Source organism: Erinaceus europaeus, unplaced genomic scaffold (assembly GCF_950295315.1).
Source record: "Erinaceus europaeus unplaced genomic scaffold, mEriEur2.1 scaffold_370, whole genome shotgun sequence".
NCBI lineage: Eukaryota > Metazoa > Chordata > Mammalia > Eulipotyphla > Erinaceidae > Erinaceus > Erinaceus europaeus.
In genome coordinates this window covers 66546-87578 of record NW_026647613.1, presented here as the reverse complement: position 1 = coordinate 87578, position 21033 = coordinate 66546, and the positions used below count along the sequence as shown (strand labels likewise).

The following is a 21033-nucleotide window of genomic DNA, read 5'->3' as shown; positions in this document are numbered from 1 at the left end:
GATGAAGCCCCCCCACCCCAGATCGACTTTCCCAAAAGCAATATCACAGTCTCCCTCTGTGGCCCCATCAAGACCAAAGCTGAAGGGTGGGCTCCTAGCCCCCGGGAGGGGAGGTCAGACCCGATGCAGAGGGGAAGGAGCCTCAGGATCAGGACTTGGGCAGTGGGACAATGGCAGGACCCTCACCATGGATTAAAAAATAAATTTGAGCCCTTGCCCCTCCCAAGAAGAAAAACAGGACCCAGCACTGTGGTCTGAGGACTGTCCAAGTGGTGTGACTACCCTGTGTCACCCACAGCCCTGGCTCCATCAGGGTCCTCCCTTCAGCCAGGCCTAGCCCCAGAGACCATACCCCCCTTAACTCCCCCGGGCCCCCCACGAGCTCTAATTGATAGAAGGGACCCCCCAGAAGTGAGTGAGGGGCCCCAGGAGCTGGGGAGCACAGGTGTGTCTGGGATGGGTCTGGGGGTTCCGAGGTGGGTGTGTGGAGTGGGGGAGGGCTGAGGTTTCGGGGGACTGAGCTGTGCAGGCCCAGACCACCAGCTGGTTGGGGTGCTGGGGAGCCCCTCAGGCCTGGAGTCCTCAGAGCTCCAGCTCCCCAATTCTTCGCAAAGCGGCAACAGACTCTGGGCCAGCTGTGGAGGACACCGGGGCTGGCCGGGAGAGAGCAGGCTGGACCCTCCCCCAAGTTCCCCTACAGGTCAGCCCCCTCCAGGTACCTGTTGACCGAGGCGAGTGGACCTGCCTCTCCCAGCTCCGCCTAGAGTCCTTGGGCGCCCTCCAATGGCGGCGGGTGTCACAGCCTGGCCTCCTTGAGCAGGGATGCCATGGGGATAGGGGCTGGGGAGCCAGGGTGCCCAGGACTTCTTTCCGGCACCCCGAGTTACCTGCCGGCCACCAGCCTGCTGAGCTGTCACCCTCCCGTGTGTCCCTGAGGCTCCTGTAGGATCCGTGGCCGGCAGGCGAGTCTCCTGGCTCCGACTGGAATCCAGGGACGCAGCAACTTACAGAAAGAAAACGAAACTGTCCGCCCGGGAGCGGGACTGAGCAGCCAGGGTGGGGGCAGCCGGGGAGACCCGCCTGGCCAAGACTGATGATCGGGGACACTCGCCGGCAGGAGAGGCCGGAGCCTGCCAGCCCAGGACAGTCGCTAGGCGGTGGCCACCGGCCTGGGGGGCATCACCGGACCAGCCACGAGTGGGGGCGGCCCTGGAGTCCCCAAATGGTCACAGGCAGACGGGGCGCCCGGGGTGGGGGGCAGGGCACGGGCCTGGGGTGCCGGTAGCCAGGGGGTAGCCCCGCCAGCCTGTCAGCGGGGCGGCGAGCCCGGCGTTTGAGCCACAAAAGCCCGGCGCTCCTCTCCTCCTCCTCCTGCTCCTCCTCCCGCCTCCTCCCTGCTCCCTGCTCCCTCCTCCTCCTCCCTGGCGGCGGGGCGGGTCCCCGAGCATGCAGATGAGCGCGTGACGGACAGCGGCGGGTGCCAATGTCCCGCAAACTCCGCGCGCCTTCCCCAACTCCGGCCGCGGCTCCCCCACTGCCCGACCGCCGGCCCGGCGCGCGGCTGCGCCCCCGGCCCCCCGGCCCCCGGCCCAGCCCCCAGCCTGCGCCCCCGGCCCGGGCCCCCGACACCCGAGCCCCGGACCCACGAGCCCCAGCCCCGCCGCCAAGCCCCAGCCGCCCGGCTCCAGCCCCGAGTCCTGGCCCCGCGTCCCCCAAGCCCCAGCCCCCCGGCCTGCGCCCTCGGACCCCGGACCCCTGCCCTCGCCCCGCGCCCCTGCAGGGCTGGATGGGGGTCTCGGCGTGACGGGCTGGCGCCATGTCCTACCCGCAGGGCTACCTGTACCAGGCGCCCGGCTCGCTGGCCCTGTACTCCTGCCCGGCCTACGGCGCCCCGGCCCTGGCGGCCCCGCGCAGCGAGGAGCTGACGCGCTCGGCGGCGGGCTCGGCCTTCAGCCCCTACCCCGGCTCGGCGGCCTTCACGGCGCAGGCTGCGCCCGGCTTCGGCAGCCCGTTGCACTACCCGGACGCGGCCGCCGGCTTCCCGTCCTACATGGTGAGGGGCGCGGGCCGGGGGCGGCCGGGGGCCTGGGGCGCGGAGGGGCCAGGGGCGCCGCTGGGGAGCACGGGGTTTCCCCGGGGCGCGGGGCCGAGGCGGCCGAGGTGGGGACCCCGCCGGAGCGCAGGACCCGGGATCCGTGGGGCGGAGGGGATCGTGGCAGGGGGCGCCGGGCTGCCCCAGGGCGCGGAACCCCCACCGGAGCAAGGGGTCGTTGGGGTGCAGGGGCTGGAGAGCCGATCGTGGCCAGGGGTGCAGCCCCCTCCCGGGAGGGGCTCCGCCGGAGCAGAGGACCTGGGCACCGGGACCGTTGGAGTGAGGGGGGAGGCAGTGCTGGCCGGGCGGCACGGGAAGGGGCCCCAGTCGTGGCTGGGGGTCTCAGGGAGGGAGCTCGGGTGCAGGGCCGGGGCTGAGCTGCGGACCTCGCCGGAGCGCGGGAGCCGGGATCGCTGGAGTGGAGCGCGGGGGTCTACCTGGATATTGGGGTGGGGGGGCGCGGGACTCCCCACCGCGGCCCTGGGCTCAGAACCTGGGCGGCAGAGGGCACCCCAGATTGTGGCTGGGAGCGCGGGGGGCGCAGAGCCCAGGCGGCGGAGCTGGGAAGCCCCTGGGAGAGAGCGCAGGACCCGGGATCACTGGTGTGGAGCGCGGGGGGGGGGGGCACCGCAGCGGGCGGGGGGGGGCGCGGGGTCCCCCCAGGGCGCCTGGGGCCGGAGCTGGGCGAACCAGGGCGCCGATGGCCACTCGTTGCGGGCAGCGGGAAGGCCGGGCGGGCAGCTAGGGGCGGCGGCAGCTCGGGAGCCGGGATGTACAGCAGCGGAGCTTGGGCCTGTGGCGGCGGCCGGGCTCACCCGGGGCAGGCGGCGGGCCGGGCAGCTGCTCCCCGCGGCCGGCGCGGGTCAGAGCGCGGGGTGGCGTGGAGCGCACCCTGTCCTCCCTGCTGGGCCCGGGACTCAGGCGGCCCTGTGACGGGTCTGGCGGGCCGGGCGGAGACTCGGGTTCGGGCGAGCGGGGCGCCAGGGGTGGGATCCCAGAGTCCGGCGGGGGAGCGGAGCAGCCCGGGCGGAGGCTGCCCGCGCAGCGAATTTAAACCTTAAAGGCTGAATTAAAATGCTAATTACGGCGCATTTGAAGAATTCGAAACGGTGCCTGGCTTCAGAGTTGCAAATTGGATTTGCGGAGCTTTGCAGCGGTGAATAGCGGCGCGGGGTTCCCGTGGCTTTTTTTTTTTTTTCCTTCTTCTTTTTCTTTTAACCAAATAAGGGCGGGGGGGGGGGGTGGAGGTGGGGGCGGCTCCGGGCGCCAGGCCGCAGGGACCAGAGGTCTCTGCCAAGTGGCAGGGAAGCGAGGGGGCTGTGCCGGGACGCTCGGGCGCGGGGACAGGCAGCCCCCGGTGCCGGGAAGTGGGGGCCGTGGAGCTGGAGGACGCAGGGCTCCTGGCGCTCAGCCTCCTGTGCGGTTGCAGGGCGCGCCCTACGAGGCGCACGGCCCGGGCATGCCCGGCGCGCTCGGCTACCACCCATACGGCGGCGCGGCCTACCCCTACCAGCTCAACGACCCCGCGTACCGCAAGAACGCCACCCGCGACGCCACGGCCACGCTCAAGGCCTGGCTCAACGAGCACCGCAAGAACCCCTACCCCACCAAGGGCGAGAAGATCATGCTGGCCATCATCACCAAGATGACCCTCACGCAGGTGTCCACCTGGTTCGCCAACGCGCGCCGGCGCCTCAAGAAGGAGAACAAGGTGACCTGGGCCCCGCGCAGCAAGAGCGAGGACGAGGACGAGGACGACGCGGCCCGCGGCAAGGGCAGCCCGGGGCGGGCGCAGGAGGGCGCCGAGACGTCTGCGGAGGACGAGGGTGAGCGGGCGCCGGGCCTGGAGCCAGGGGTGGGGGTGGGGCGGGCTCTCTGCCAGGCGGTGCGGGAGCCGCGGCCCGGCCCGGAGTTGGGGGGACAGGGCTTGGGGCCGCGGGCGCCCGGCGTGGGGCCTTCTCCGGAAGCGGGGGCGCAGGGCATGGGGCTTTCTCCCCAGGCGGGGCGTGGGGCTGGTGGTGCGGGGTCAGGCTTTAGGGGCGCGGGGCTGGGGCGCCAGGCGCAGGGCCTCCTCCACAGACGGGGCGCGAGTGGCCGGGCTGGGACGAAGGGACCCCCTGGGGCCGGGAGTCGGAGTGGCGGGGCCTTCTCTCCAGGCCGGGCCCAGGGCTGGGGGTGCAGCGCCAGGGCTTCCGGCTGGGAGAGCGGGGTGCGGGGTACGAGGCGCGCGGGGCGGGGGGCGCGGGGCTTGGGGCCAGGGTTGGGAGCATGGGGCGGGGACGCAGGGCCAGGGGCTTGGTTCCGGGCCTTCTCCTCAGGCGGGGTGCAGGGCTGGGGATGCAGAGCCAGGGGTCGGGGGCGCCGGGCCAGGTCCCCAGGCAGGGCGCAGAGCGGGGCGCGGGACCTTCTCGCAGGCAGGGGCGGCCCCCGGGTCACTTGCGTCGTGCAGGGATGGGGGCGCTAGTGGCCACCCGGGTCTCAGGCCGCCACCCGCCCGCCCCCGCCCTCCCGCAGGGATCAGCCTGCACGTGGACTCGCTCACTGACCACTCGGCCGACTCGGACGCCGAGAAGCTGCCCTGCGGCGCTGGGCCCGGGATGTGCGGGGCGGGGGCCAGCTGCCGGGACAAGTTCGGGGCGCTGGACGAGGACGAGGACGAGGACGACGGCGAAGGCGAGGGCGACGGGGAAGACCAGCTGGCGCCCAAGGCCGTGTCCGCGTCGCCGCTGACCGGCGTGGAGGCCCCGCGGCTGAGCGCCCCGCCCGAGCCCGTGCCCCGCGCCTGCGAGACGCCCCCGGACACGCGGACATCGCCGGTGGCCGCCCCCGCCGGGAAACCCAAGCTCTGGTCACTGGCGGAGATCGCCACCTCGGACCTCAAGCTGCAGCGCGGCCCGGGCCCCGCGCCCCCCGCGCCCCCCACCGCCCCCGGGGCCTCGCCCTACCCCGGCGCGGCGCCCCTGCTCGGCCGCCCGCTCTACTACACCGCCCCCTTCTACGGCAACTACTCGGGCTACGGGAACCTCAACGCCGCGCTGCAGGGACCCGGGCTCCTGCGCTACAGCCCCGCAGCGCCGGGGGAGGCTCTGCACGCTGCGCCCAAGGCCGCCGCGAGCGACGCAGGGAAGGTGGGAGCGCACCCGCCCGAGCCCCACTACCGCGCCCCGGCCGCCGCCTACGAGCCCAGGAAAGGTGGGTGCCTGGCCGAGGGGTCCCCGGGGTGCGCGCTGGGCCGGAGACAGGATCCCTCCGGACAGAACCAGCGCCCTGAGTGCTGAGTCCCCCGACCCCGGGTCCCCTCGCAGTCCCCAGTCTCCCCCAGACCCACCCCCAGTCCTCCAGCCCCCAGCCCCCCACACCCAGACCCCGAGTCTCTCAGCCCCTGGAGACCAGTCCCCCCATCTCCAGCCCCCCCATCTGCAGCCCCCCCAGTCTCCCCAGCTCCAGTCCTTCTGAGTCTCCAACCCTCCAAGTCTCCCATCCAGTAGGCAGAGCTCTCAAGGGCGGGGCCACCCGGAGCACTGGTTCGCCCTTGGGGGCTGCAGTCCACCCAGTCGCCTAGTGGGGAGGAGGCACCCGGCGGTCAGGGCAGTGAGCAGTGGGGTGACAGTGGCCCCAGCCTGACCGACAGGCCCTTCCCCAGATTCCAGCGAGGGCACAGTCGCCGGGGGCATCCAGCCCTACCTGTAGCAGCTGCCTGTGGAGCCCAGTGGACACCAGTCCCCCCCCCCAGCCAGCCGGTAACTCCCCACACACACACACACACACACCCCGCCTGGGGTCTAAGGACCCTTCCAAAAGAAAAACAGCCCAGGAGAGGGTCATCCCTGCTGAAACCCAGTGTTCCAGCTCCCAGCCTCTGCCTTCCCCTGGGTTTCTCCGGGTGCTGGAACACAGTGGGGACCCTTAGGATGAGGGGGGGCTCCCTGGATGGAATCCCCAACATGAGGAGGGTCAGGTCTGCAGAGCTGGCCCCACCCTGTCTTGGAAATGTCCCCACTGCCCCACCCGCAGAGTCTCAGAGATGCCCCTCTGCAGCTGGACGAGGGGACCCCCAGGGCAGGGGGCTGTGAGGGTGCAGGCAGACCCCCACCATGTGTAAGTCCTTCTGGGAAGCAGGGGAGGCCATGGGGAGGCCGCGGTTCCCTGGCTCCACAGGCAGGTGTCAGAATTGCTTTGGAAAAAAAAAGAAAAGTCAGGCTCTTCTCTCTCCCCAGTCCCGCCTATACAGCGATACCTATATATAAATATATATTTAAAAAACAGTCCCATAAGTTGGGGTGACTTCCTGTGTCCCCACCCCCAGAGAGAAGCAGCCCCGTGAACTCCAGACTCTTAACGGAACAGACTCGGTGGACATCCGTGAATTTGTGGACATAGTAGACCCCCGCAGCCCCCACCCAGTCTTCCCTTGTACGTGTGACTTTTGAAAAACAATCTCTTCTCTCAGGATCTCTTGACCACTCCATGGCCACGATGTACATGCCCTCTTAGCTGTGATAGGACTATACGGACGTCTTTGTAAAGGTGAAAAGGTGTGTGTCCTCGGTAGAGACGGAACGTGAATAGAGGACACAGATCCTTCAGAGGGGACGCGTCTGCTATTTATTTTTGTAAGGCTCTGAAGCCTCTGGTGATCCCTGCAAGTTGTATTGCAAGGAACCTAGACTGTTTTGTGAATAAATCCTGCCTGGTTTTTATTTGAATGTCGCTGGTTACTATGATCTTTTGTTGGTTGTTTTCATGAGAATTCTTCACTGATTTATATCCTCAAGTGTAAATAAAGACAGATTGGTCTCCAGTACGTGGCGTTCCAGGTCATTTTTCCTGGAAGAGGGTTTGGGCAGAGGGAACCCTTGCCTCAGGTGATCTGACCTCAAGCTTTCAAATGAAGGTTCGTAAAGTAATCCTTCAACTGCTCCAGGGAAAAAGAGAGAAAAGGAAAAGAAAAGATGAGACGAAAAGAGAAGAGAAAAGGCAGAGGGAGAGACGCCGGCCTAAGGGAGGTGCCCTGCTGTGTGACAGTTTCTACCCGGGCATCTTAGGAACGTGGAGGCCGTGTGCCTTGAGTGAGCAGTCATTGGGCGGCACAGAACAAGACCACCTGCTCCCCCAGGCCCGGCACCCACCCCGTCGTGATGGGGCTGTGGCCCCGGAAGCCGCCTGGGTCAGGGAAGCTGAGGAGCCGCCCCGAGCACATGGTGGGTGATCCCCCCCCCCCATACATCCCTGCTGGGCAGAACTGTTTGCTCTAATGCAAATATCCAAATGCGAGTTGCTTATCCCATTTCCCAGGCGACTTCTGGACTCTGAGTTGGAGACTGCAGGCATAAAGTGAGAGGGGATGGAATTTCTTTCCAGAGCCTTGCGGCTGAGGGGCTGGGTAGGCAGGGGGTTAAACCGCGTTGACCCTGTCGCCCACCTGAGGGCTAATTTAGGCCATGTCTAGAGGTGTTGCCCAGAGATGCTGCCCTGTGCTCCGACGGGCCGTCCCCGGGGTCTGTCCCTATCGGAGAATTCCAGAGGAGCGGCCGGCCCGCACTGGCTTTCCTCCACGAAGATAAATCGAGTGGATATAACTCACGGTTATAAAACAAGAATAATAGCTTCACAGACGGTCCTTTAATCAATCACATACTGATTTTTCAAGAGGCATCCATTTCACCCTGTGATTAATAAGGCCGCGGCAGGCGCAGCGGCCAGGGGCTCCTGGGGGTGGGGAAGCGGGGGAGGCTCCCAGCGGCCGGACCTGTCGGCAGGCACCTCTCTGGCCCAGATCAAGAAGCTCCGGAGGCCCAGAGGCCCGGCGTGCAGAGGGTGCCATCCAGCCCTCCACAGCGGCTTCTGTGTCAGCGGAACCAGGGCCTCCTGCAGGGCCTTATCAGGGACGCTTTGAAAGCCGCGGAGGGACCGACTGAGGCATTCTGCTCCCCACCGCGGGCTGGGCCAAGGGGAGTGTCCACGCTGTCTGGGGCCTTCACTTGGTTTCAGAGGTTGTGACATCTGCGCTGTCCCCTCCCAGGCAGTCTGTCCCCCTCCACCCCTGTGCCCCGCTGCGGGCTCTGGTCCACCCCGGAGGTTTTGGGAGAGGGGTGTAACCCCAGGTGTGGCCAGCGTCCCCCTCAGGGACGGGTGGGGGACAGAAGCCTGACGCCAAAGGTCACAGGCGGTGCCCACCCTCCGCTGTGACACTTCGGCCTGGCTCTCCCCTGGGCTCCATCCTGCCCAGCACACAGCCTGGCTCCCCAGGCTCCTCCAGCCACCCTCATCCTGCAATAGCTGGAAGCACACGGGGCCCTGAGGACTGGCAGAAACAGGGACCCCATTCCTCACACCGTCCCCACAGGACCTCGGGCACCCATTTGCGGGGGGTGGGGGGGCTTCCCGGGTCTGTGAGCACGAGGGGGATCCACCTGCCTCTAAGACTCAGGTCACTGATGTCACCAAGGCCCCTGCTAGCTCTCCTGGGGGTGGAGGGGGACGGCGTGGCAGGTGGGCAGGGTCCCTGGGCCAGTGCCCCCCCAGGCCACCATCCCTGAGCCCGGAGCTGGTCACTGGAGCTGGCCTGCGGAGTCTGTGAGGGGCTTCCCGGCTGCCCAGCTCCCCAGCTCTCAGCCCCTCAGAGCAGGTGCTTCTGCCCAGTGCCAGGCACTACCTAGACAAGGACACCCCATCCTCCTCTGCCAGCAACCTGCTTCCTGCTGCACCCCTGGGTTCACCCCTGCATGCCTGCACCTGGGGCTCCTCACTTCCTGGCCACCCTACCCAGGGTTCCCCAGCACCCTGGGGCTCCGTGTCCCTCCCCCAGGCGGTCAGGATCACAGTGAAATGGTGAAATCTCCATCAAAAGGATTAAAAGAGAAGTTGAGCCCCCACCCCGCTGGTTACAGCAGGGAGACACGTGCCCCCACCCAGACTGTCCAGACGACAACCCCAACAGGCCGCCAGCCTTCTCTCTCCTTGGACCCAGGCCCCAAACCCCAAGCCACCCCCAAATCAGGGCCTGCGTGTGCGTAACTGACTGTGCAGATCCCGGGAACGTCCCTTCAGTGGGTCCCCAAATCCCATGCCGGGGGTCACAGGCTGGCCATCCTGCCCTCCGCTGGACACTGGACATGTGGCCCTGCCCCCCCTCCCCCAGCCAGAAGCAGGGACAGGCCTCGCCCAGCCCTGGGGTGCACCCCACCCTCCCAACCCTGACAGACTCTGTGGGGAGGGCAGGGCAAGGCGTTTTGCTTGCAGAGAGAAATGGAGGCTCCAGAGAGCTGTGGAAGTGCTGAGCTGAGAGAGAAGGTGAGCTGAGAACCCTGTCAGCCACCACCCTGCTGACCAGGAAGGAGCCTCCTTCCATCTCTCTTCTCCTTCCTCCTCCCTCCTCTGCACTGCACTCCCTCCTCCTCCTGGGCTTGTCTGAATCTCAGAAGAATGTCAGCAGCAGCAGCAGCAGTGAGAAGCCCGTTTGGGGGAGACATGCCCTGCGTCCCGCTCTGCACAGACACCCACCCAGGCCTCTGGTGGAAGCCGGGCCCAGAGGACCAGCTTCTCTTCTGGGCAAGCAGAACACGCCCACAGGGCACCTGACACCCTCAGACGGACGCAAGTCCTGGCGTGTTTTTGATCCATGGGCCCTCTCCTGTGCGTGGCCCTGACCCATTGTTCCCCACAGGGTCGACACAGGGTCACAGCCACCTCTGGTCGTTGTAAGGGGTCTCATGCCTCTGTGCCCCCCACCGGTGACCTTTGAAGGGAGCCACTCACCCTCCCTGTCCTTCTCAGGACCCCCCTCCCACAACAAATAAAGACCCCAGAGGAAGCTGGAAGATAAGGCACTGAACTCGGTGGATGCACAAGGCCCCCGGTGGGGGATTGGAGCTGCCCCCAAGTGGCTGAGCCCAAAGGAGTGGGAGCCCCCTGCCCCAGGATCACAAAGGGGGCACTTTACTCCCAGCAGGAGAAGGGGCAGGCGGGAGGGGCTGGAACTTGCCTGCTGAGCTGGGGCCTTATGCTCTCACCTCACTGCGGCCTGTGCACTGGGGGCTCGGCCTGACCCCTGTCCATCTGTCCCCTCCCTGGAGCCCTGAGCCCTGGTGCAGCAGGAGGCGGGTGGAGAGAACTCACTCTGTGATCTGAGCTGCAGTCAGGACACCCCAGACCTTCATCCCCTTACTCCGGTTCTGCACCCCCAGCCCCCCACAGGCAGCCCCTCTTCTCAGCTCCATCTTGGGAGCCTGGGAGCTGGGCTCAGGCCCACATGGTCCAAGGTTCCAGCCATTGGCCAGAGCCCGGACAAGATGGGAGCCCCCAGCAGCCCCCCAGCCTCTGCACACACCTTTAGGGCAGCACCTGTGAAGTCTCTTCTCTCCTCAGAGAACTTTCCAGAAGAGGAGATGGTTTAAGTGTCCAGGATGGATGGCTGCCCAGAGGCAGTGTCCAACCCTGGGGATGTGGAGTCTGTAGCAGGCAGGGAGGAGGTGGGAAGGTCTCGGAATCCCCTCCTGTCACACCCCACATGCAGCTTAGGACTGGGGAGGGGCACCAGGGGTCACTGAGGACCCTCCCTGGGCTCACAGGCAGAGATCCCAAGGCCAAACCCCTCCCGGCCTCACCCCACCCCCAACAAGAAGGGGTGACCCTCAGCCCCCATGGAAGGCCCTTCCCTCCTCTCTGTGCACACGATTTTAGAGAAGCACCCCCATCACCCATCCACCTAGCTATCCTACATCCATCCATCCTCCATCCTCCATCCTCCATCCATCCATCCATCCATCCTCCATCCTCCATCCTCCATCCTCCATCCATCCATCCATCCTCCATCCTCCATCCATTCATCCTCCATCCATCCATCCATCCATCCTCCATCCTCCATCCATCCATCCTCCATCCTCCATCCTCCATCCATCCATCCATCCTCCATCCATTCATCCAAATTCCATCCATCCTCCATCCATCCTCCATCCATCCATCATCCATCCATCCATCCATCCTCCATCCTCCATCCATCCTCCATCCTCCATCCATCCATCCATCCTCCATCCTCCATCCATCCTTCATCCTCCATCCATCCATCTTCCATCCATCCATCCATCCATCCATCCTCCATCCATCCATCCATCTTCCATCCTCCATCCATCCTCCATTTATCCATCTTCCATCCTCCATCCATCTATCCTCCATCCTCCATCATCCATCCATCCATCCTCCATCCTCCATCCATCCATCCATCCATCCTCCATCCATCCATCCATCCTCCATCCTCCATCCATCCATCCTCCATCCTCCATCCATCCATCCATCCTCCACCCATCCATCCATCCTCCATCCATCCATCCATCCTCCATCCATCCTCCATCCATCCATCCTCCATCCATCCATCCATCCATCCTCCATCCATCCATTCATCCTCCATCCTCCATCCATCCATCATCCATCCATCCATCCTCCATCCTCCATCCTCCATCCATCCATCCATCCTCCATCCTCCATCCATCCATCCATCCTCCATCCATCCATCCATCCTCCATCCATCCATCCATCTTCCATCCTCCATCCATCCTCCATCCATCCATCTTCCATCCTCCATCCTCCATCCATCCATCCATCCATCCTCCATCCATCCATCCATCCTCCATCCTCCATCCATCCATCCATCCTCCATCCATCCTCCATCCATCCATCCTCCATCCATCCATCCTCCATCCATCCTCCATCCATCCATCCTCCATCCATCCATCCTCCATCCATCCATCCATCCTCCATCCATCCATCCATCCTCCATCCATCCATCCATCCATCCAACCTCCATCCTCCATCCATCCTCCATCCTCCATCCATCCATCCATCCTCCATCCTCCATCCATCCTCCATCCTCCATCCATCCATCTTACATCCATCCATGCATCCATCCATCCTCCATCCATCCATCCTCCATCCTCCATCCTCCATCCATCCTCCATCCTCCATCCTCCATCCATCCATCCATCCTCCATCCATCCATCCTCCATCCATCCATCCATCTATCCATCCTCCATCCTCCATCCATCCATCCTCCATCCTCCATCCATCCATCCTCCACCCATCCATCCATCCTCCATCCATCCATCCATCCTCCATCCATCCTCCATCCATCCATCCTCCATCCTCCATCCATCCATCATCCATCCATCCATCCTCCATCCTCCATCCATCCATCCATCCTCCATCCTCCATCCACCCTCCATCCATCCATCCATCTTCCATCCATCCATCCATCCTCCATCCATCCATCCATCCATCTTCCATCCTCCATCCTCCATCCATCCATCCATCCTCCATCCATCCATCCTCCATCCTCCATCCATCCATCCATCCTCCATCCATCCTCCATCCATCCATCCTCCATCCATCCATCCATCCATCCTCCATCCATCCTCCATCCATCCATCCATCCTCCATCCATCATCCATCCATCCATCCATCCATCCTCCATCCATCCTCCATCCATCCATCCTCCATCCTCCATCCATCCTCCATCCTCCATCCATCCATCCATCCATCCTCCATCCATCCATCCATCCTCCATCCATCCTCCATCCATCCATCTTCCATCCTCCATCCATCCATCCTCCATCCATCCATCCATCCTCCATCCATCCTCCATCCTCCATCCATCCATCCATCTATCCATCCTCCATCCTCCATCCATCCTCCATCCATCCTCCATCCATCCTCCATCCATCCTCCATCCATCCTCCATCCATCCATCCTCCATCCATCCATCCTCCATCCATCCTCCATCCATCCATCCTCCATCCATCCTCCATCCATCCTCCATCCATCCATCCTCCATCCATCCTCCATCCATCCATCCTCCATCCATCCATCCTCCATCCATCCTCCATCCATCCATCCTCCATCCATCTATCCTCCATCCATCCTCCATCCATCCTCCATCCATCCATCCTCCATCCATCCATCCTCCATCCATCCTCCATCCATCCATCCTCCATCCTCCATCCATGTGCAGAGCCAGGACTTCACACATGCTGATGCCTTTTTCTCTTTTTTTCTACCAGGGCTGTCACTGATTTGTTTTCTCTTTAGGTAAAGAATGAGAGACATAAAGGAGATAGAGAGAGCAGAGAGAGAGGAAGAGAAGAGGAGAGACAGAGGCAGAGGGAGGGGGAAGGAGAGGGAGAGGGGGAGAGAGAGGCAGAGGAAGGGGGGAGAGAGAAAGGGAGAAGGAGGGAGAGAGACAGGGAAAGAGGAGGAGGGGGGAGAGAGAAGGGGAGAGAGAGAGGGAGAGGGATGGGGAAAGAGGGAGAAGGGGAGAGAGGGGGGAGAGAGAAGGGGAGAGAGAGAGGGAGAGAGAGAGGGAGAGGGATGGGGAAAGAGGGAGAAGGGGAGAGAGGGGGGAGAGAGAAGGGGAGAGAGAGAGGGAGAGAGAGAGGGAGAGGGATGGGGAAAGAGGGAGAAGGGGAGAGAGGGGGGAGAGAGAAAGGGAGAAGGAGGCAGTGGGAGAGAGAGAAGGAGGGAGAGAGAGGGAGAGAGACAGGGAAAGGGGGAGAGGGGGAGAAAGAGAAGGAGAGAGAGGGAGGGAGGGAGAGGGGGAGGGGAAGAGGGGGAGGGGGAGGGGGAGAGGGAGAGAGAAGGAGGTAGAGAGAGACAGGGAAAAATGGGGAGAGAGAGAAGGAGAGGGGAGAGAGGGAGGGAGAGAGAGGGGGAGAGAGGGAGGGAGAGAGAGGGAGGGGGAGAGAGAAGGAGAAGGAGAAGGAGAGAGGGAGAGGAGAGAGAGGGGCAGAGAGAGGAGAGGGAGAGAGGGAGAGACAAAGAGAGGGGGGAGGGGAAGCCAGAGAGAGCTCTGCTGCTCCCAGTTTTTTGTTAGAAACAGAGAAAAGCAGAGAAGAGATGAGATGATGAGATGAGATGAGATGAGATGAGATGAGATGAGATGAGATGAGATGAGATGAGATGAGATGAGAGACCCCTGCGGCCCTGCTCCACCACTCGTGAAGCTTCTCCCCTGCAGGGCTGACCACGGGGCTGAGCACAGAGCTGAGCACAGGGCTGAGCACAGGGCTGACCACAGGGCTGAGCACTGGGCTGACCACGGGACAGACCATGGGGCTGACCATGGGGCTGACCACAGGGCTGAACATGGGGCTGACCACGGGGCTGACCACGGGGCTGACCACGGGGCTGACCACAGGGCTGACCACAGGGCTGAGCACAGAGCTGAGCACAGGGCTGAGCACAGGGCTGAGCACAGGGCTGAGCATGGGGCTGACCATGGGGCTGACCACGGGGCTGACTACGGGGCTGAGCACGGGGCCGAGCACAGGGCTGAGCACAGGGCTGACCACGGGGCCGAGCACAGGACTGAGCACAGGGCTGAGCACGGGGCTGAGCACAAGGCTGAGCACGGGTCCCACAGGGCTGACCATGGGGCTGAGCACAGGGCTGAGCACAGGGCTGACCATGGGGATGACCATGGGGCTGAGCACAGGGCTGACCATAGGGCTGACCACAGGGCTGACCATAGGGCTTACCATGGGGCTGACCACGGGGCTGACCACGGGGCTGAGCACAGGTCTGACCATGGGGCTGACCACAGAGCTGAGCACAGGGCTGAGCACTGGGATGACCACGGGGCTGACCACGGGGCTGAGCACAGGTCTTACCACAGGGCTGACCACAGAGCTGAGCACAGGGCTGAGCACTGGGCTGACCACGGGGCTGACCACAGGGCTGACCATAGGCTGAGCACTGGGCTGAGCACAGGGCTGACCATAGGCTGAGCACAGGGCTGAGCACAGGGCTGAGCACAGAGCTGACCACAGAGCTGAGCACAGGGCTGAGCACAGGGCTGATCACGGGGCTGACCACAGGGCTGAGCACAGGGCTGAGCACTGGGCTGACCACAGGGCTGACCATAGGCTGAGCACAGGGCTGACCATAGGCTGAGCACAGGTCTGACCATAGGCTGAGCACAGGGCTGACCATAGGCTGACCACAAGGCTGAGCACAGGGCTGAGCACAGGGCTGAGCACAGGGCTGACCACAGGCTGAGTACTAGGCTGACCACAGGGCTGACCACAGGGCGGACCACAGGGCTGACCACAGGGCTGAGAACAGGGCTGAACACCGGGCTGAGCATGGGGCTGAGCACAGGGCTGACCACAAGGCTGAGCACAGGGCTGAGCACAAGGCTGACCACAGGGCTGAGCACAGGACTGACCATGGGGCTGACCACGGGGCGGACCACAGGGCTGAGCACAGGACTGACCATGGGGCTGACCACAAGGCTGACCATGGGGCTGACCACGGGGCTGACCACGGGGCTGACCACAGGGCTGACCACAAGGATGAGCACAGGGCTGACCATGGGGCTGACCACGGGGCTGACCACAGGGCTGAGCACAGGACTGACCATGGGGCTGACCACAAGGCTGACCATGGGGCTGACCACGGGGCTGACCACAGGGCTGACCACAGGGCTGACCACGGGGCTGAGCACAGGGCTGAGCATGGGGCTGACCATGGGGCTGACCACGGGGCTGAGCACAGGGCTGAGCACAGGGCTGAGCACGGGGCTGACCACGGGGCCGAGCACAGGGCTGACCACGGGGCCGAGCACAGGGCTGAGCACGGAGCTGAGCACGAGGCTGAGCACGAGGCTGAGCACGGGGCCCACAGGGCTGACCATGGGGCTGAGCACAGGGCTAACCACAGGGCTGAGCACAGGGCTGACCACAGGGCTGAGCACAGGGCTGACCACGGGACTGACCATGGGGCTGAGCACAGGGCTGACCATAGGGCTGATCACAGGGCTGACCATAAGACTGACCATGGGGCTGACCACGGGGCTGAGCACAGGTCGGACCACAGGGCTGACCACAGAGCTGAGCACTGGGCTGACCACGGGGCTGACCACAGGGCTGACCATAGGCTGAGCACTGGGCTGAGCACAGGGCAGACATAGGCTGAGCACAGGGCTGAGCACGGGGCTGAGCACAGGGCTGAGCACAGAGCTGACCACAGAGCTGAGCACAGGGCTGAGCACAGGGCTGATCACGGGGCTGACCACAGGGCTGAGCACAGGGCTGAGCACAAGGCTGACTACAGGGCTGAGCACAGGGCTGACCATGGGGCTGACCACGGGGCAGACCATAGGCTGACCACAAGGCTGAGCACAGGGCTGATCACGGGGCTGACCACAGGGCTGAGCACAGGGCTGAGCACAAGGCTGACTACAGGGCTGAGCACAGGGCTGAGCACGGGGCTGAGCACGGGGCTGACCACGGGGCTGAGCACGGGGCCCACAGGGCTGACCACGGGGCTGAGCACAGGGCTGACCACAGGGCTGACCACAGGGCTGACCATGGGGCTGTGCACAGGGCTGACCATAGGGCTGACCACAGGGCTGACCATGGGGCTGACCACGGGGCTGAGCACAGGTCTGACCACAGGGCTGACCACAGAGCTGAGCACAGGGCTGTGCACTGGGCTGACCACGGGGCTGACCACAGGGCTGACCATAGGCTGAGCACAGGGCTGAGCACAGGGCTGAGCACAGGGCTGACCATAGGCTGAGCACAGGGCTGAGCACGGGGCTGAGCACAGGGCTGAGCACAGAGCTGACCACAGAGCTGAGCACTGGGCTGAGCACAGGGCTGACCATAGGCTGAGCACAGGGCTGACCATAGGCTGACCACAAGGCTGAGCACAGGGCTGAGCACAGAACTGACCACAGGCTGAGTACTGGGCTGACCACAGGGCTGACCACAGGGCTGACCACATGGCTGACCACGGGGCTGAGAACAGGGCTGAACACCGGGCTGAGCATGGGGCTGAGCACAGGGCTGACCACAAGGCTGAGCACAGGGCTGAGCACAAGGCTGACCACAGAGCTGACCACACGGCTGACCACAGGGCTGAGCACAGTGTTGACCATGGGGCTGACCACGGGGCTGAGCACAGGGCTGAGCACAAGGCTGACCACAGAGCTGACCACACGGCTGACCACAGGGCTGAGCACAGGGCTGACCACGGGGATGACCACGGGGCCTAGCACAGGGCTGAGCACAGAGCTGAGCACAGGGCTGAGCACTGGGCTGAGCACAGGGCTGACCACGGGGCTGACCACGGGGCTGACCACAGGGCTGAGCACGGGGCTGAGCACGGGGCTGAGCACAGGGCTGAGCACAGGGCTGAGCTCAGGGCTAACCATGGGGCTGAGCACGGGGCTGAGCACAGGGCTGACCATGGGGCTGACCACGGGGCTGACCATGGGCTGACCACGGGGCTGACCACAGGGCTGACCACGGGGCTGAGCACAGGGCTGACCACAGGGCTGAGCACAGGGCTGACCATGGGGCTGACCACGGGGCTGAGCACAGGGCTGACCACAGAGCTGAGCACAGGGCTGACCACGGGGCCGATCACAGGGATGAGCACAGGGCTGAGCACTGGGCTGAGCACAGGGCTGATCACGGGGCTGACCAAAGGGCTGAACACAGGTCTGAGCACTGGGCTGAGCATAGGGCTGACCACAGGGCTGACTATATGGCTGACCATGGGGCTGACCACGGGGCTGACCACAGGGCTGAGCACAGAGCTGACCAAGGGGCTGACCTTGGGGCTGAGCACAGGGCTGACCACAGAGCTGAGCACAGGGCTGATCACGGGGCTGACCACGGGGCTGAGCACAGGGCTGAGCACTGGGCTGAGCACAGGGCTGACCATAGGCTGAGCACAGGGCTGACCATAGGCTGAGCACAGGGCTGACCATATGCTGAGCACAGGGCTGAGCACTGGGCTGAGCATAGGGCTGACCACAGGGCTGACCATAGGGCTGACCATGGGGCTGACCACGGAGCTGACCACGGGGCTGATCACAGGTCTGACCACAGGGCTGACCACAGAGCTGAGCACAGGGCTGAGCACTGGGCTGACCACGGGGATGACCACAGGGCTGACCATAGGCTGAGCACAGGGCTGAGCACTGGGCTGAACACAGGGCTGACCATAGGCTGAGCACAGGGCTGAGCACGGGGCTGAGCACAGAGCTGACCATAGGCTGAGCACAGGGCTGAGCACGGGGCTGAGCACAGGGCTGATCACGGGGCTGACCACAGGGCTGACCATAGGCTGAGCACAGGGCTGACCATAGGCTGACCACAAGGCTGAGCACAGGGCTGAGCACAGGGCTGACCACAGGCTGAGTACTAGGCTGACCACAGGGCTGACCACAGGGCTGACCACATGGCTGACCACGGGGCTGAGAACAGGGCTGAACACCGGGCTGAGCATGGGGCTGTGCACAGGGCTGACTACAAGGCTGAGCACAGGGCTGAGCACAAGGCTGACCACAGAGCTGACCACACGGCTGACCACAGGGCTGAGCACAGTGTTGACCATGGGGCTTACCACGGGGCTGAGCAGGGGGCTGAGCACGAGGATGAGCACGGGGCCCACAGGGCTGACCACGGGGCTGAGCACAGGGCTGAGCACAGGGCTGACCACGGGGCTGATTATGGGGCTGAGCACAGGGCTGACCATAAGGCTGACCACAGGGCTGACCATAGGGCTGACGACAGGGCTGACCACGGGGCTGAGCACGGGGCTGAGCACTGGGCTGAGCACAGGGCTGACCACAGAGCTGAGCACAGGGCTGAGCACTGGGCTGACCACGGGGATGACCACAGGGCTGACCATAGGGCTGAGCACGTGGCTGACCACAGGGCTGACTACCGGGCTGAGCACAGGGCTGACTACAGGGATGACCACAGAGCTGAGCACAGGGCTGACCACGGGGCTGACCACGGGGCCGACCACAGGGCTGAGCACAGGGCTGAGTACTGGGCTGAGCACAGGGCTGATCACGGGGCTGACCAAAGGGCTGAGCACACGGCTGAGCACTGGGCTGAGCACAGGGCTGACCATAGGCTGAGCACAGGGCTGAGCACAGGGCTGATCACGGGGCTGAGCACAGGGCTGAGCACAGAGCTGACCACGGGGCTGACCTTGGGGCTGAGCACAGGGCTGACCACAGGGCTGACCACAGAGCTGAGCACAGGGCTGACCATAGGCTGAGCACAGGGCTGACCATAGGCTGAGCACAGGGCTGAGCACTGGGCTGACCACAAGGCTGAGCACAGGGCTGACCATAGGGCTGACCACAGGCTGAGCACTGTGCTGACCACAGGGATGACCACAGGGTTGACCACATGGCTGACCACGGGGCTGAGAACAGGGCTGAGCACCGGGCTGAGCATGGGGTTGAGCACAGGGCTGACCACAAGGCTGAGCACAGGGCTGACCACAGAGCTGACCATAGGGCTGACCACAGGGCTGAGCACAGGGTTGACCATGGGGCTGACCACGGGGCTGAGCACAGGCCTGAGCACAGGGCTGACCACAGAGCTGACCACAGGGCTGAGCACAGAGCTGAGCACAGGGCTGAGCACAGGGCTGAGCACTGGGCTGAGCACTGGGCTGACCACGGGGCTGACCACAGGGCTGAGCACGGGGCTGAGCACAGGGCTGAGCACGGGGTTGAGCACAGGGCTGAGCACAGGGCTGATCATGGGGCAGACCACAGGGCTGACCACGGGGTTGACCACAGGGCTGAGAACAGGGCTGACCATGGGGCTGAGCACAGGGCTGAGCACGGGGCTGAGCACGGGGCTGAGCACAGGGCTGACCATGGGGCTGAGCACAGGGCTGAGAACAGGGCTGAGCACAGGGCTGAGAACAGGGCTGAGCACAGGGCTGAGAACAGGGCTGACCACGGGACTGACCACAGGGCTGACCACAGGGCTGAGTACAGGGCTGACCAAAGGGCTGAGCACAGGGCAGACCACAGGGCTGACCACAGGGCTGACCACGGGGCTGAGCATGGTGCTGGCCCTGTACACATGAACCACAGGGACTCGGCAGACACTTGGGAATGGAGCCAGTGTAGACACCACTGACTCTCCGGGACCTAGGACGCTTTCTTCTCCTGAGTGCCCACCAACCACCCTGCCTCGGTGCTGAGGGCCACAGGCATCCAGGCTGGGGATCCACCCTCTGCAGGGTCCCCAGAGATCCACCCTCTGCAGGGCAGGACTCTGGCCATGTCCACAGAGCCAGGCGCTCACAGCTCTCAAAGCAACCTGACCTCAGTGGGCCTGTGGGTCGGCTTCTGGAGACAAAAGGAGAGGCCACACATGGGTGCACTGTGTCCAAACATGTGTCTACACATGTGCCCTTTGTGTGTAGTGGTGCATGCCATGTTCACTGTGTGTGCTGTGAGCGGTGTGTGCCTGCATGTGTGTGCTCTGTATGACACATTAATGTCTGCCTCTGAGCACTGCATACACACATATACACACGCGTGCTGGTGTGCGTGTCTGTCTTGAGGAGCATTGTGTGTGCACATACATGCACACGTGTGTCAGGGGGGCATAGCCAAGCCTTCACAGAACTCTGGTAGTGTCCCCTGGAGGGCTGTCGTAGCCCGGCCCTCCCTGGACACGGAGCCTGGTCCTCTCTGGACACGGAGCCTGGCCCTCCCTGGACACGGAGCCTGGCCCTCTCTGGACACGGAGCTCGGCCCTCTCTGGACACGGAGCCTGGAGCTCTCTGGCAGGGCAGGAGTCCGGGATGAAGAAACCAGCCCCTGACACCCGAAACCCCACGTCAGCAGCCAGGCCATTAATTTTAACAAGTGGCCTTGAAAGAGAAGCTAAGGAGGTAAACGCACTTGAAAGTCTCCCAGCTGAATATTTGATTTGCTTAATTAGAAGCGGCTGCCCTCCAGGGGATGGGGGTGACTCAGCCAGACTCCCAGTGTGTGTGTGTGTGTGTGTGTATCTGTGTATGTGTATGTGTGTGTCTGTGTATGTGTGTGTCTCTGTGTGTGTGTATCTGTGTGTGTGTGTGTATCTGTGTGTGTCTATCTCTGTGTGTATCTGTCTGTG

General features: G+C 64.0%; 2 protein-coding genes across 7 annotated transcripts in view; one reads left to right on the top strand and one right to left on the bottom strand.

The window, feature by feature from the left end:
- The first annotated feature begins 1402 nt into the window (after positions 1 to 1402).
- On the top strand, positions 1403 to 6893 carry IRX2 (iroquois homeobox 2). 6 transcript variants are annotated; one of them, XR_009547987.1, is made up of 5 exons: positions 1407 to 2053; positions 3522 to 3918; positions 4607 to 5284; positions 5736 to 5832; positions 6543 to 6893. XR_009547987.1 is itself a non-coding variant. In XM_007520541.3 (4 exons), exons 1-4 carry the CDS (start codon positions 1817 to 1819, stop codon positions 5780 to 5782), a joined length of 1359 nt encoding a protein of 452 aa, XP_007520603.1. In that variant the 5' UTR covers positions 1407 to 1816; the 3' UTR covers positions 5783 to 6893. The 6 variants fall into 6 exon arrangements, 4 of the variants coding, with proteins under 4 accessions (XP_060040148.1, XP_007520603.1, XP_060040149.1 ...); XR_009547986.1 differs by having other exon boundaries at positions 6399 to 6893; XM_007520541.3 differs by having other exon boundaries at positions 5736 to 6893.
- A 1654-nt stretch (positions 6894 to 8547) lies between these two features.
- The window catches only part of LOC132536389 (nascent polypeptide-associated complex subunit alpha, muscle-specific form-like), a 32721-nt gene continuing 20235 nt past the window's right edge, over positions 8548 to 21033 (bottom strand). Inside the window, exons 3-10 of the mRNA XM_060184168.1 lie at positions 19235 to 19612; positions 17856 to 18992; positions 17355 to 17768; positions 16830 to 17313; positions 16247 to 16609; positions 15150 to 16028; positions 14104 to 14838; positions 8548 to 8556 (exon numbers count right to left, since the gene is read on the bottom strand). Coding sequence (XP_060040151.1) covers positions 8548 to 8556; positions 14104 to 14838; positions 15150 to 16028; positions 16247 to 16609; positions 16830 to 17313; positions 17355 to 17768; positions 17856 to 18992; positions 19235 to 19612 — 4399 coding nt within the window. The remainder of the gene's footprint in view (positions 8557 to 14103; positions 14839 to 15149; positions 16029 to 16246; positions 16610 to 16829; positions 17314 to 17354; positions 17769 to 17855; positions 18993 to 19234; positions 19613 to 21033) is intronic.